General features: G+C 39.7%; 1 protein-coding gene across 5 annotated transcripts in view; it reads left to right on the top strand.

The window, feature by feature from the left end:
- The window catches only part of PARP11 (poly(ADP-ribose) polymerase family member 11), a 66060-nt gene that overhangs the window by 41551 nt on the left and 8860 nt on the right, over positions 1–15649 (top strand). For 3 of the 5 annotated variants that reach the window (XM_045467186.1, XM_045467189.1, XM_045467185.1), the window contains 5 exons: positions 2978–3106; positions 4173–4293; positions 7462–7537; positions 10628–10700; positions 10779–10909. In XM_045467186.1, coding sequence (XP_045323142.1) covers positions 2978–3106; positions 4173–4293; positions 7462–7537; positions 10628–10700; positions 10779–10909 — 530 coding nt within the window. Of the gene's footprint in view, positions 1–1048; positions 1163–2977; positions 3107–4172; positions 4294–7461; positions 7538–10627; positions 10701–10778; positions 10910–15649 lie in introns of those variants that run through there. The other 2 variants (XM_045467187.1, XM_045467190.1) reach the window with 2 other exon arrangements.

Raw genomic sequence — 15649 nt, 5'->3', positions numbered from 1 at the left:
GGGATTTCTTTTCCTTGCTGCTTTTAAAATGTTTCCCTCATCTCTATATTTTGCAAACTTTACTACGATATGTATTGGTGTTGGCCTGCTTTTGTTGATTTAGATTCAAATTCTCTGTGCCTCCTGGAGTTGGATGTCTATTTCCTTCCCTAGATGAGGAAATTTTTCAGCTGTAATTTGTTCACATAAACCTTCTACCCCCCTTTTCCTCTTTTCTTCTGGGACTCCTATGATATGAATGTTATACTTTATGAAGTTGCTGAGTTCTCTGAGTCTACATTCATGATCCAATATATTTCTTTCCCTCTTCTTTTCTGCTTCATTATTTTCCATAATTTTATCTTGTTTTTCAATTCTTTTTTCTTTTATTTGAGAGACAGAGAGCACACGCCAGGGAAAGAGGTAGAGGAGACAGGGAGAGAATCTTAAACAGGCTGCACGCTCAGTGTGGAACCCTATGTGGGGCTTGATCCCATGACCCTTGGATCATGACCTGAGCTGAAATCAAGAGTGATGCCCTCTCCAAAATAGGGATAAATATGAGTCTGTCCTAGGTCCCACCTAAAGCTATTTATGACAGGAAATTCTGGAAGGACTTTGGTAAAGTACTTACATTTGTAGCCTGGCTTAAAGTGTGATCTTTGGGACAGTGTGACATAGCAAAGCACAAGTGATGCATGTATACTGTGTAAAGGGTATTTTCTGTTTCCCATTTCTTGTTTTTATTTCCCTCTTCTAGTAAAAAAAGATAGAACTCCTAAGCCAAATATTTACCTTAACTATTACCTTTAAACTCATCTTTCTAAATTTTGGGAGTTACTTTCAGAAGAAAAAATAAATTTAGGTCATTCTTGCTTTCTCACAGTGGAATGAACAAATGATGTGAACAATAATAGAAGAAAGAGCAGGAGCTGGAATAGTTAATATGAACAATTGATCTTAAATTTTAAACCATTGGCTTTATTTTCTGATTGAAAGGTATAAGGCAAATAGTGGGTCCTGTACCTGAAGCTCTTGACCCTAGGGTGTTCTATTTTTCATTTCTTAGCAGCCAATCAACTTTAAAACATGAAGGAAAAATCCAGAAAATAATCGTAAAGCATTCCTTGGAGAAGTTTCCAAACATGAATAAAAAATAACAAGCCCCCTTCATTGAGCTGAGGTACTGTACTTGGTACTTTACTGCATTATCTCATTCATTTCTAACAAGAGCCCAATGAGGAAGGAGCCTTTAATCTCCATTTTATGAAGCAGAAACTGTGGCCTAGACGAGGTAATTAGAAACTTATCCTAGGTTATACAGCTTCTGGATACAGGGTGGACCATCTTAAGTAATGAAATTTAAAACAAATGTTTTATAAATTACTCAAGTAGTTACATATTCTTTGTAAAATAAATCAAAGCTGTAGTAAATACAATTTTTAACAAATCACCGATAACTATATGTTTGTATGTGTGTATATGGTTAACCGCCCTCCCCCCCCCCCCCCCCCGGCCACACACACACACACATCTGAAACACACATAGTATGTTGGTAGTCTTGGTTAACCCTGAGGAAGGAAGGAGAGAAGATATCAGAAATGGAAGTGATGATGGTCGAAAACGTTTTTAGTTTTATCTTGAATGTTTTGACTTTTTGCAAGGAGAATATTTTCATATATTAATTGTGCAATTTAAATTTATTCAGAAACCCTGAGGACACATTCCAGATAGTTAGTCTTCTTTGGCTAACCTCATTGCCCTTTTTCTGGTGACCCTCTCTTCATCCTAGTCTCTACCCAAGAATGTTTAAAACTTTTCAAAGATCACGTGTACATGAGTTACTTGATATAGTGATGATTATAAAGTCATCATTGATGAAGTACAAAGCAGTATATTATGGTGGTTACAGGCACAGGCCCTGGGTCCAGACTGCCTGGGTTTGAATCCTGGCTTCCTTTTTGTATGACCTCTCTGTGCTCCAGTTTCCTCATTTATAAATTTGGGATAATAATACCTATTTTACAGGATTGTTGTGAGTCCTAAATGAGCTATTATATGTACAGCACTTAGTGCTTGGCATATTTTAAGAGCTAGATAAGAGTTACTGCAAATTATCCTAACACTCAGAAAAAAACTATGATAAATTGTATATACGTCCAAACTTTCTTCTGTGTGTGTGCGTGCCTGTATGTGTGTGTGTATATATACACATACATACATGTACATCCAAATACATTCATGTGGGTAAATATAGATGAATTTTTTTATTAAAATTGGATTATACTATTTCTATATATTGTAATCTTCCTTTTTACTTAACTCTATAGATTGCAAACATCTTTCCATGTCATTAAATGAAGTAATGAATGTTTAAAACAAAACTCAGGTGTATTTGGTTTTAACTAATGTGATACATGGATTCTTTTGACCAAATATGTGAACATATGGTAAGACAGAAATTTCTTGGCTCTGTACTGAGAATTTGGAGTGCTTATAGATATTGAAATATCTTAAATCATTGGCGCATTGATATATCTTACTTAAGTGTATTATTATTTGTTTTATTTGTTAAGCAGTGATATTCAGCCTTTTTAAATGTTTGTCTTCAGAGTCAATATGCCAGGGAAAATTGTATTTTTATTTTTTAAGTTTATTTATTTATTTTGAGAGAGAGGGAAAAAGAGTGCAAGCAGGGGAGGGACAGAGAAAGAGAGAGAGAGAGAATATCCCAAACAGGCTCCATGCTGTCAGTGCAGAGCCTTGATGTGAGGCTCAATCTTACAAATGATGAGATCATGACCTGAGCCAAAATCAAGAGTTGGACACTTAACTGATTGAGCCACCCAGGCACCCCAGAGGATGGTATTTTTGAAGTGTCACCGTGGTAAGGACACTTGGAATACAGTTCTTTGTAAGAAGAAAAAAGATGTATAAAAAGTACATTGATTGTTAAGAAATGTATATTTCTTCTTCTGCCCCTTTCTGGCTTTTCAGGAGATGTTTCACAAAGCAGAAGAATTTTTACCCGGAACGGCAAATAGTGAGATGGATGAGATGGACACGTCAGACACCCAGTGGGGCTGGTTTTACCTGGCGGAGTGCGGGAAGTGGCACATGTTTCAGGTACCTCCTTTCCAGAATGTAGCACAAGGGCGTCCCCTTCACTCAGCATCACTTTGCTGACGCACAAAGTAGCAGTGCAGACCTGGAAGGAAATCAAACCTTAAGGAAATCAGGTAGCTTGACTAAAAGAAAAATGAGAAATTCTTCTAGTCCTTTTCCTTCTCCTTTCCCCAGGTTTTCTCAATCATGTATTTATTTATTTATTTTTAACGTTTATTCATTTTTTTGATAGAGACAGAGCGTGAGTGGGGGAGGGGCAGAGAGAGAGGGAGACACAGAACCTGAAGCAGGCTCTAGGCCCTGAGCTGTCAGCACAGAGCCCAACGCGGGGCTCGAACTCATGGACCGTGAGATCATGACCTGAGCCGAAGTCGGACGCCCAACCGACTGAGCCACCCAGGCGCCCCTCAATCATGTATTTAGAAGAGGCAGTGCGAGTTCACTGTGTGTACAGAGGCGAGTGTGACTGAGTTGCGTAGTCTCAGTATGGCTGAACAACTCCAAGTTCCATTTGGTGAACGAGGAGGAGGGGAAGAGAGCAAGCCCATATTAAGCACCTTGTGTCCGCCAGGTATTATGTTAGATGTTGCAGGTATATTTTCTACTTTAGCCTCACAGCAGCTCTGAAGCAGATGTTAACACTCTGTCTCATGGCCAAAGAGAGCAAAACTCAGAAAGGCTAACGGAATCTGTCCAGAGTCACAGCTAGTGAATTTCAGCCAGTACCCAGAAGCTTGGTGGTCTTTCTTTACTTAGAAGCCTACCTAAAGAAGTTTTAAGTTGAGCTGGTTAGGAAGTTGTAATTATTGTAATCGTTTGTAGAAATTGTAACAATCTGGAGAGAGGGATTCTCACCAGTTGCTGGAGTTTCTCCGCTGGAAGTCCTTACACCGTTTTGCACACGCTTGCTTAGCCGTGATTCTCCCTGTGTGTGGGAACTAGAACAGGCGCTCAGTCAGTTCCCCTCATCACTCCAGTCTCTGTCTCTGTGACCACAGAACCGCCTCTGTGGCCAAGTCATTGACATGAACAGCTGGTAAATGACACTCTCTGGTTTGTCTTAAAGCCGGACACCAACATTCAGTGTACAGTTAGCAGTGAAGATATCGAAAAAAGCTTCAAAACAAACCCTTGTGGCGCCATTTCTTTTACTACTTCCAAATTCAGCTACAAGATAGACTTTGCAGGTATGTTTTTTTCCCCTAATAGTTGTGTGTTTTTAGCATATTGATACAGTAAAATCTACAGTTGTGAAGATGAGAATCAGTTAATATATTTGTGCACAGTGAAATAAATTCTTTTTGTCATATACAAAAATCTCTCTATAAAAATTCAAGATTTAAAATCTTGCACAACATTACCTTTTGTAAAGGAATATTTGTATGCTTATCAATACTAACATGTATGGAGATTGTCATATCTTTTGAGCTTATGTAACAGTTTTCCTCTAAGGAACACAAAACACTTTTTAGCTGTTGTTTTGTTCATCATTGAAATATCTGGGAATCTTTGTATTTTAAGGATCCATCTGAGAGGTTAAGTAACAAAGTCAAAGGTAGCTGGTGATAGTTTTAAGACCAAAGTTCAGCTGAACGACCCATCTCTTAGTGTCTTTACCAGAAAACTATTTCTTTAATGGATGTTGCCTTTTGCCATTTTCTGATTTCATTGGCTCTTTCACAGAACAGCCAGCTAATCTGGAAATCAGTCCTACTTTGGATTTCATCCATGATCTATGGGCATGGTTTTAGATATCCCATGAAAAACCTGTCGGATTCAACTCTTTTAGTTTCAAGCTGTTGGTTTCAGCTGTTTGTGGCATAGAGGCATACAAGACCTAGAAGGGGAGCCTTTTTGTTTTTTAAGGTTTTATTTTTAATTAACCTCTCCACCCAATGTGGGGCTCAAACATACAACTCCAAGGTCAGGAGTCACATGCTGTACTGACTGAGCCAGCCAGGTGCTCTGGAAGGCTTTCTTAATAAAGCATATTTTGGCTGCCACGTGGTTCAGTCATATAGATGTTCCATCCTAGTTTCTATGAGTAATGTCTTTTTGTTGTTGTTGTTGTTCTTTATATATATTTTATTGTCAAATTGGTTTCCATACAACATGTAGTGCTCATCCCAAAAGGTGCCCTCCTCAATGCCCATCACCCACTTTCCCCTCTCCCCCACCCCCCATCAACCCTCAATTTGTTCTCAAGTATTTAAGAGTCTCTTAAGGTTTGCCTCCTTCCCTCTCTGTAACTTCCCCCCTGCCCCTTCCCCTTCCCCTGGTCTTCTGTTAAGTTTCTCAGGATCCACATATGAGTGAAAACATATGGTATCTGTCTTTCTCTGCCTGACTTATTTCACTTAGCATAATACTCTCCATTTCCATCTACATTGCTACCAATGGCCAGATTTCATTCTTTCTCATTGCCAAGTGGTATTCCATTGTATATATAAACCCCATCTTCTTTATCCATTTGTCGGTTGATGGACATTTAGGCTTTTTCCATAATTTGGCTATTGTTGAAAGTGCTGCTATAATCATTGGAGTACAAGTGCCCCTATGCATCAGCACTCCTGTATCCCTTGGGTAGATTCCTAGCAGTGCTATTGCTGGTCATAGGGTAGTTCTATTTTTAATTTTTTTAGGAACTTCCACACTGTTTTCCAGAGCGGCTGCCCCAGTTTACATTCCGACCAACAGTGCAAGAGGGTTCCCATTTCTCCACATCCTCTCCAGCATCTATAGTCTCCTGATTTGTTCATTTTGGCCTATGAGTAGTGTCTTTATGGCAGAGTTGTGTTGTGTTGTGGTGTGGGCGGGTGGTGACACCTAAGAAAATTCCCTTGGATGAACTAAGGCCCAGAAATGGTAAAGGGGATTTGTCCAGTAAGAGATTGATGCAACCAAATCTCTAATCATTATTGTCCCCCCAAAGTTTTTATTATTGAGAATTAAAACCATTATATTCTTCTTCCCAACTAACCCATAACTGCTTTTTTATGACATTAGCTAAATAGGCTGCCTTCAAGGGCCCTGACATTTGTCTTTTTGCTACAGTGTAGACAGAAGGTATTCGCTAGACCTTTCAGACATCTTGTGTACAAGTGCCAGTTTGAAGCAATACTAGGACGTAGTGATATGCACACACATCAGGCTTCATGTAGAGGATGAAGTTTATCAACACATTTAATTCAGCAAGCCACATGTTTCTGAAAGAATATTTGCTAATAAACTGTATTTTGGGGAGAGCTTTCTCTCAGACCATACAGTTTGTTAAAAAATGTCTTTATCAAAGAATAGGAGTCACATTCAATAATTTAATTCCACCAGCCCCTCTATATGATGATACTGCATCAAAGGTATCATCAGCATTTCGAATGTACTATTTGCAAAATTAGCTCCAATTGTTTTGCCATAAGCTGACTCAGGTGCTCTTGGTAAAAATGGTGAAGAGGAAACTCAGAGTGAGGTAGTAGAAGACCCTGCAGCCTTTGCCTCCTGTGCTGAGGTGATCTTGCTTTTTCCTGCACAGCGGTGATGCCAGTGTGTGTGCAGAACCTAGGGGAATCCGAAAAGGGCAGGGCACACTTTATATTTTACAGTATTTGCCTGGATGGGCAAAGCTCTTTATTTTGGAATGGAATGATGCCAATTAGATAAGATACACTGACTGGGATCTCAAAGTAAGCCTCAGCACTAACCTTTGTGGGAACGAAGACATGGATCTGGTAACAGTGCCACAGCTAAGGCACAGAAGAGAGAAGATGACACTTCCAGTTAGTTATTAGTCTTACCTCACCAGAACCTCTTGAAGAAGCACATATTTAGTCTAGCTAGATTTTCTATTGTTGGTTTTGGTATACGGTGTAGAGAAGGCCAGAAATGTACCAATTTTTGAAATTCTGTGAATTCTTTCAGTTTTATAGTGGTAGTGTATCTTTTTATCATTCCCAAAATTTTTGGAGCAATCAAAGTACACTTCCCATTTCATAAACTGACCAGAAGATTCGGTACTATAATTTTATTCTCTTTCTAATACTCTTCATTTTCCTAAGTCTTGCACCGTAGCCTCAGCTTAAGCTTAAGTGTGCTACAGAAAGGTACGGACCCTGTGTACTTAGCAGTCTGAGCCTAGCATCCTTTGTGTGACCGAATGATGAAGCCATGTTCCCTGAATGGCGCTCCTAGGATGTCATGAATAGATGTGTGGCAAGGGGTCCTTGATACACTGTGCTCACCAGCGCCTCCCCAAGTGCCATGGTTCCGGATCGCCATGTGCTGTGGCTACACATCTCCGTGACTATTTGTAGCACAATCTGTCCCTACCGCCTATCTAATATCTTTGTCTTTGCCTACAGAAATGAAGCAAATGAATCTCATCACTGGAAAACAGCGCTTAATAAAAAGAGCCCCCTTTTCTATCAGTGCTTTCAGGTATTGTAAAGAGAACAGGGATAGAGAGAGTGGGCTTTCCTCCTCTTTTTGAGTATTTGACAGAGGCACAAATAGACTGAAAATGTTTGGGTAGCTTATTTAACGATCTTCATGTTGGTCTTTTCATGGCTGAATTTTGCATTAGTTGATGAAGTACAGTATGATGGTTGTCTGCCCTTGTTTCCTTTCCTGTTATGCTCTTCATTTCCCCTTCTGTATTTACATTTTTCATGTCTTTAGGATGGTCACAGAATGCCATATGGTCTCTGCCCTAAATCCTTAAAATAGCTTGCTGAAGTAGGTTTGAATTAACTTGTAAATACTCTAGAGCCATCCAGTTATATGGGCTACTTATAACTCCTAGGCACTTGCCCCCTTTTTCTCTACCTCCACTGAGCCCCATTGGGCAACTCCTGGGAGTGATTCCAAATCTGTAATGACCAAAGGAGACCTAAAGAAGGTGTGAGCTCAGTGGGACGGCAGCACAGCCCTCTGCTCCTGGCTCTGGGTCGCACATTGTCCTGTTTGGTTTCTCTGGCGGTACACAGCCCTAAAAGAGAGCTGTAGATGCCAGAAAAGAGTAAGTATTTGTTATTCCTGTGAATGAAATTGAAGGGGAAAATCTTCGAGAGCATACCTCCTACTTTCTGTCATGGTCCCTCAAGTAAATATTGCTGTTCAAAGAACATAAAATAAAACAAAAAAAATGGTAGCATGTGAATTGGAAGGGATACCCCTTTGCTCTTTCCAAGGAGATATTTTGAAACAAGGATTCAAATAAGGAAAGAAATGCTTTAAGTTTCTATCAGTCTGTTTCTTAAGGCTTTTGGCTTATATTTTAGCATCCTGATTTAAAAGTTATTCAAGCACTTCTATAACAAATGCCCTAGTACTGCTGTGGAATGTGGAGGATATTATTTTCTTACCCACCACATCATATCTTTATTCTTAGGCACAAGGAATATAATAAACGAATTTCTTAGCTTCCCAAGGGTATGTAATCTAGGGAAAAAATGGGACATAATAACGGAAAATGTTATTGTAATTGTACGTTATTATTTCTGGTATACTTTGGAGGAGAGAAGCAACAACACTATGGGGCCGAACACTTTGTTCTGTCACAGACGATACAAATCATAGAGCAAAGACAGGAGAGGGAGAGAATTAACCAGAATGGACAAGAATAAGCAGGATAATAGCAGAGGAGAACAGTTTGGTATGCCAGAGTAGAGCGATGCTGGTAAGTGGGTGTTGATACAGAAATTATTTATGCAGGAATATATCAAGTGTGTATTACACAAGGTGAATAGTTCACATTTCCTACTGGCCAGGAAATTACAATTAATTAAGGCTATGGTCTACATAAAAATTAAAACAACACAAACAAAAAAACCCTTTTACATAGCTAAAAGGTACTCCAGGCAAAGTAAAAAAAAAAAAAAAACCAACAAAAACAAAAAACAAGCAACAACTGGGAGAAGTATTGTTACTCATGATCATAAAGGGCTCATCTCTGTAATATATAAAGTACTCCTAGGAATCTCTGAATGGTAGAAGACCAGCAAATCATCTGGCCTCACTCAGAATCAGGGAAGTACAAATTACACCAGACAATTTTTTACTATCAGATTGTCAAAAATTCAAAAGTTTGATAATGTGCCTTTTTGGAGAGGTTGTTGGAAGTAGGGATACTCTACATTTCTGGTGGTAATGTTAATGAGCATAACCTTCAGAGAGGGCATTTGGACAGTATCTGCCAGAATCTAAATAATAGTCTTTGACCCGGAAATTCCATCTCACAGATGTCCTCCTACAGATAAACAAGTAGACAGGTAAGATGGCAGAAGAATCAATTTGTGGTTTTGCAGCATTCTTAACAGTAGCAAAAAGTCAGAGACATGCTAAATACCATCAACAAGGGACTTGTTACATAAATTATGGTATGTTGGTACCATGGAATTTTCTGCATCTGCAAAATAGATTGCACTCATTTGTTCAACCAGCAGGTATTACATGAGCCAGGTTCTGTGGTAGGGGCTGGGAATGAGGTTACTCTCTATCTATTGATGCAGAAAGATCTCTAAGAACATATTAAGTTGGGGGGAGGGGATGGTTGCAGAAAAACCCCGTAAATTTTATGTGTGGGGGAAAAATTTGGCTTGTGTGAACCTAAAGAAGTCTGGAAGAATACCCCGAAAGACTTAAAAAAAAAAAAAAAAACAAAAAAAAAACAAAACTGATTACTTGGAGTTGGGGCAAGAGTTGAAAATTGGACAGATTAATTTTCACTGTTTCTTTATATGTGTTGTTTCTTTATATGTGTTAATTTTCAAATCATATGATTGTAGGATCTTTTCAAAAATTAAAATGAGCTTTAGAAATTAAGCTAAAGATAGGCTTGAAATTTATGACTTTCTTCCAGTAACCTCCAGTCCCCAAGGAGGATTAGTATGTCCTTTTCAACCTTTTGCCATTAAGCCCTCTAACTTACTTTTTTTCTGTGTTTACATCCAGTGGCTTCAACTTGGTGGGCAGGTTTTTCAAAGTTTCGCTGGCTTCACTGGGTGAACTAATGCAGGCTGTGTATGGGGAAGAGAGGGCAGTAAACAGAGAATGGCTTAGGTGTGAGTTAGAGCTTGAAGCACATTGCATGTATTGCCAAGAGGTTTGGATTTTATTTGATACGCAGTATCAGTCTTTTAGAGGGTTTTGTTCTGTTTTGATTTTAAATCAAGAGTTTCATTTCTTCTTGGAAATTCCTTTCCTTTATCTAAAATCTTCCTTATATTTTAAGGGAATTGTGACAATTAAAAAAAAAACATGACAGCATTAAACAACTGTTTGTGAAATTTTGATGTTATTTAAGACTGGATGTTTTCCACCAGAGTTTTCAATTCCGCACCTAAAAAAGTAGCACACAGAAGACATGCAGTAAATATTTGAAAATAAAGAGCCGAGAGCTTCAGTTCATTGCGTTTGTCACAATGCCCTAGACGTGAAAATTCAGCTTTGGAGAAAAGGTGAAATTAAAGCACTGACAATGATTATTAACAGCTTCTAATATTTTGTCTTGTCTTTTGCTATGTAAAGTTATATATGTGAAAACGAGGCTATCCCCATGCCCCCGCACTGGGAGAACGTGAACACTGACGTGCCCTATCAGGTAAGAGCAGAGCTGATGAACCCCACTGTGGAAGAGCGGAAAGGGCCCCAGTAAAACTATGCAAACTTCTTTTTCCAGCTTATTCCTTTGCACAATCAAACACATGAGTATAATGAAGTTGCTAGTCTCTTTGGGAAAACAATGGATCGCCACAGAATTAAAAGAATTCAGAGAATTCAAAATCTGGACTTGTGGGAGTTCTTCTGCAGGTGAGACGGTGTCCAATCTGAACCCTCTCTTTGGCCTCTAAGACCTTTGTAGTCTTAGAGATAGCAAAACATAGATGTCTAACCGGACTGCCCCTCAGGTGTTGTACCACCTGTGGAGATGCGCTGTGTGTTTCTCTTGTGGTATTTCAACCCTGTCTGTCAGTGCTCCTCCTCAGCACTCTCGGGGAGTGACACAGAGCTGCCCTAGAGGTGAAGGTCAGGTTCACTTCCAGCCCTGTGACACTACCCCCAAGGGCAAAGACCCCCTCTCCTTGCCAGGTGCAGAACTGTGCGTTCTTGGCTGAAATCTGCATTAGAAGGGAATCTAGGGAGCTCTTTAGTTTTGTTGACATTACTTTGGTGGTACAGACCTGTGTGTGGAATTAGAAGTCTCTGGAAACATTGTTGAACTCATCTATTTATTTTTTATTTTTTAGAGAGAGGGAGGGTGGGTGTGCCAGTTGGGAAGAGGCTGAGGGAAAGGGAGAGAAAATCCCAAGCAGGTTCCACACCCAGCATACAGCCTGACTCGGGGCTCGATCCCACCAACGTTACATGATGACCTGAGCCTAAATCAAGATTCATACGCTTAACCACCTGAGCCACCCAGGCACCCCAACATTGCTGAAATTTTTTTAAAAAGCAATTACACTATCTTGCCTCTAGTCATTTGCTTATTTTGTTTTGAAGGACATTGTGGAACATACTTTCAAATGTCTTGTTAGGCCCAAAGTTTAGGTAGTAGATTTACTGCTTAATTTAGGGTATAAATGAGCCACTGGATTGCTCAGTATGCACTTCATCTAAAAATAAAGTCCATGACAGAAAACTTAAATGTATTGTCCAAATTAACCTGTTGTGCTGTATTTTTTAATAGCACATGCTACTTAAAATAAGTGGTTTATAAGTGGAAATATTTTTATTAAATTTTTATTTGTAAATTAAATTTATGATGATAGTTGATTTTTAATTTTTTAAATATAAGCAGGCATTTAATATTTGCTCAGGAAAATTTCAAATAATAGAATCTAATATAATGAATATAATGAATCATATAATGTATCCATCATCCTGACTTAACATATTTAACCACACATAATCCATTTCCTTTTTTGTTTTCTATTGTTGTTGCTGAAGTATTTCAAAGAAAATCACAGACCTTAACTCATTTCATTTGCATATACTTGAAAATTAGGCTGACTTTTGTTTGGTAATGACACATGGAATTCTTTCATGCTCCTGATAAGTAGTTAATATGGCCTGAATATATTCCTGGTTTTATTGTCATAATAGTTTATGGTAAAATAAGGGGTTTCAGCTTGTATTCTTTATAGTCCTGAGTCTTTGGACCAAGCTAACTTTTATTTCTGACAGTAATGAGTTTAACTGAGTGTAGAAGGTTTTGTTGGGTTCTTTTTTTTCTTTTTTAATGTGAAATTTATTGTCAAAGTGTTTCCATACAACACCCAGTGCTCATCCCAACAGGTGCCCTCCTCAATGCCCATCACCCACCCTCACCTTCCTCCCCGCCCCCCCCCCCCATCTACCCTCAGTTTATTCTCACTTTTATTGGGTTCTTGTTGACATGATTCTTTTGTTGAGGAAGATGGAGGCCTCTCTCCCCTTAAATTTTATTCTCTCAGTGAATAAAGTGAGTTTTTCTAAAATGGTCTGATGAAAACTTAATTCATTATTCTTAATCAGGCCTCTGAAGTGGAGTTCAGTTATAACTAAACTCATAACTAGAGTTGTCTCAATTTAATCATAGTGGTAAAAATGTACCAGTGAATCCACATGTTTAAACATTGTACACTAGGAATTTCACTGAAAAAGTATCACTCTGTTCACGCCCTTCATGATTTTATGTAATGTTGGCCTATAGAAATTTGTGATGGTAAATGAACCTGTCACCTGCTATGACCTTAGAAAATACTGGGTCTCGTAGTAAGGACAACCTGTTATTTTGACATCTCCATTAAGAACTAAAATCCTGGTCAATCTTGTTGTCACATAACCTCTGACTCACCGTATGGGCAGTCAGACATCCATTTCCATGTCGCTCAGTCCTTTTTTTTTACTTTTCTCGTTTCTTCTTCAAAAAAAACTTTTTTGTTGTTTACTTATTTTTGAGAGAGAGAGAGAGAGAGAGAGAGAGAGAGATACAGAGGGTGAGCAGGGGAGGAGCAGAGGGAGAGGGAGACACAGAATCCGAAGCAGGCTCCAGGCTCTGAGCTGTCAGTACAGAGCACAATGCGGGACTCGAACTCAGGAGCTGTGAGATCATGACCTGAGCTGAAGTTGAACGCCCAACTGACTGAGCCACCCAGGCGCCCCTCTCCTTTCTTCTAATAAATATATCAGAGTACCTACTTTGTGACATGCACTTTCCTAGGCACACATGGGATATAGTAGTATACAGGACCATAATTTAGACAAGGAGCCAGACAATTGTATCACAAAATAAAAATGAAAATTAAGATGAGTGGTTAGAGAAGAAGGTAGAAAGGTAGTCAGGAGGTTGAGCATGGAGGAGTTTGCAGTAGAGCCATTGGAATAGTTGTGTGATTTTCTTCAGTAGCCTTACCAGAGTTGAACTGACCCAGAGTTGAGGTCAGAGAGTCTGAAGGAGTAGGCCATGCAGGGCCTTATAAATCAAACTGAGGGGTTTGGATTTTTTTTTCCGGGACTGTGGAAAGCCATTATAGAATTTTAAGCAAGAGAATGATCAATATGATTTGCATTTTAGAAAAATAATTTAGCAGGCTGTACTGTGGAGAAGGGGTCTAAAGCAGTGGTCTCAGTTAGGAGTGATTTTGCCCATCAGGGGATATTTGTCAATGACTGGAGATGACTTTTAATTGTCATGTGGTGGGGTGAGGAATTAATACTGGTATCTACTGGGGAGAAGGCGTGGGTGCAAAACATCCTACAGTGCACAAGACAGCCTCCCACAACAATTATTTAGACCAAAATGGCAATAGTGCCAAGGTTGAGAAACCCTGGTTTAAAGGGGTCACAATCAGAAGCAGGGAGACCAGTTTAGGAAATTGTTTCAGTAATTAAACTGAGCCACATTGGGTGGCTTGAACCGAAGTGGTATGTGCTGTGTTGGGAGGAAGAGGACGGTTTTGACATATCAAGGATGTAGAATCATGATTTAATGTATTCAGTGGTGTGGGTAAGGAGATGGGAAAGAGAACTCCAGAGTTTCTGACTCATTTTGGTTGACTAACGGAATATGGGCAGAAACAGATTTTGGTCTTTGTCTTCAGGGAGGATGGGCAGGAAGCAGTAGTTGGTACATGTGTCATAGCTCAGGAGAGTGGTGTAGACTAGAAATAAAAGTTTTGGAGTTGTTAGGAAATGTGAGGTCGTAGAAGCTGTAGAATTGATAAGATGACCAGGAAGTGTATGTAGATTAAGAAAAGAAGAGGACCAAGGGCTGAACTCTGCAAGGGATGGACAGAGGAAAACTCAAGAAAGAAACTGAGAAGTAACAACCACAGAAGGTGGAAGAAAAACAATATACGGTGGAGTCACAGAAACCAAGGGAGAGAGTGGTTTAAGCAAGTAGGTCTCATCCTCAGGGTCACATACAAAAGAGATGCCAAACAAGATGATATTGAATTTGTCCTTTGGATTTTGCAACAAAGTCATTGGTACCCTTGATGAGAGCAATGTTGGTAGATGCTATATTGTGTATACACCAAATGTGACAGCTCTTCCAAGAAGCTTAGCAGTGAAGAGAAGGAGGGATGTGAGAAGATGGGTACCATGGAGTTAAGAAAGGTGTCTTTGTTTTGTTCTGCTAAGATTTTTGAATTTAAAGATGGGAGGGACCTGAGCATGTATAAATTACAATAGGAAAGAACCCAGGGAGGGGGAGTTTAAAGGACAAGAGAAAGGGGAGAGTAATTGATGCGTTTAGGCTCCTAAAGAGGTGTGATGGCATGGAATTCAGAGAATTTACTAGAATGTACAGAAGGAGCCAGACAAGGGTGGGCCAGTCATGTTTATAGATGAGTGGAGGTAGAGGATGAGGAGAGGGGTTAGGTTATGGAATTCCTGAAACTTTGAGTGTCCTTGGTGAAGTAAGCGAGGTCACCTACAGAGAATGAAGGGTTAGGGAATGTGGATAAGGGAGAGCGATAGGGGAAGAGGGGAGATTTGGAATGGCCACTATGGAAAATGGGAGAGAAAGAGCTAACTTGGGGACCATAGCATTTCCATCAGTGCTGAGGGTTTAGCTGATGTTGGAATATGTGAATTTGGAGTAGGGACCACGGGGATGTTGTGTGATCTATTTCAGCAGTCCATATGTAAAAGCAGAGAGTGAAGGTGGTTGGGTTGACCCATGGTTGGGCAGGATACGGCATCAAGGAAATGAGAGCAGTGAAAGCTGCTACCTCACTAAGAATATGGATTTAGGGGAGCGGTGCTCCAAACCACCTGCAGAGCTCTTTAACATGCGGCAATGTCTATCACCCATCCTGGGTCTACTAAATTAGAGCCTCTGTGTTCTGACACTTTTACCTTTCAAAAGTTCTGCAAGTGATTCTGATGGAGAATCAGCAGCCAGGATGGAGAACCACTGGTCTGAACCTAGGCGAACTTCCTTCAATCTGGAGCATAAAGATATTCCTGTTGCGATTCAGGATGCATGGCAACTTAGCCCTTTTGGCACCCTAGTCCCTGAGATGGTGGTTAATTGTAAGATACCTTCAAGAAGTAGGTGCTGCA

The sequence above is a fragment of the Leopardus geoffroyi genome, chromosome B4 (genome assembly GCF_018350155.1).
Source record: "Leopardus geoffroyi isolate Oge1 chromosome B4, O.geoffroyi_Oge1_pat1.0, whole genome shotgun sequence".
Classification (NCBI taxonomy): domain Eukaryota; kingdom Metazoa; phylum Chordata; class Mammalia; order Carnivora; family Felidae; genus Leopardus; species Leopardus geoffroyi.
This window is presented reverse-complemented; position numbering and strand designations above follow the sequence as displayed.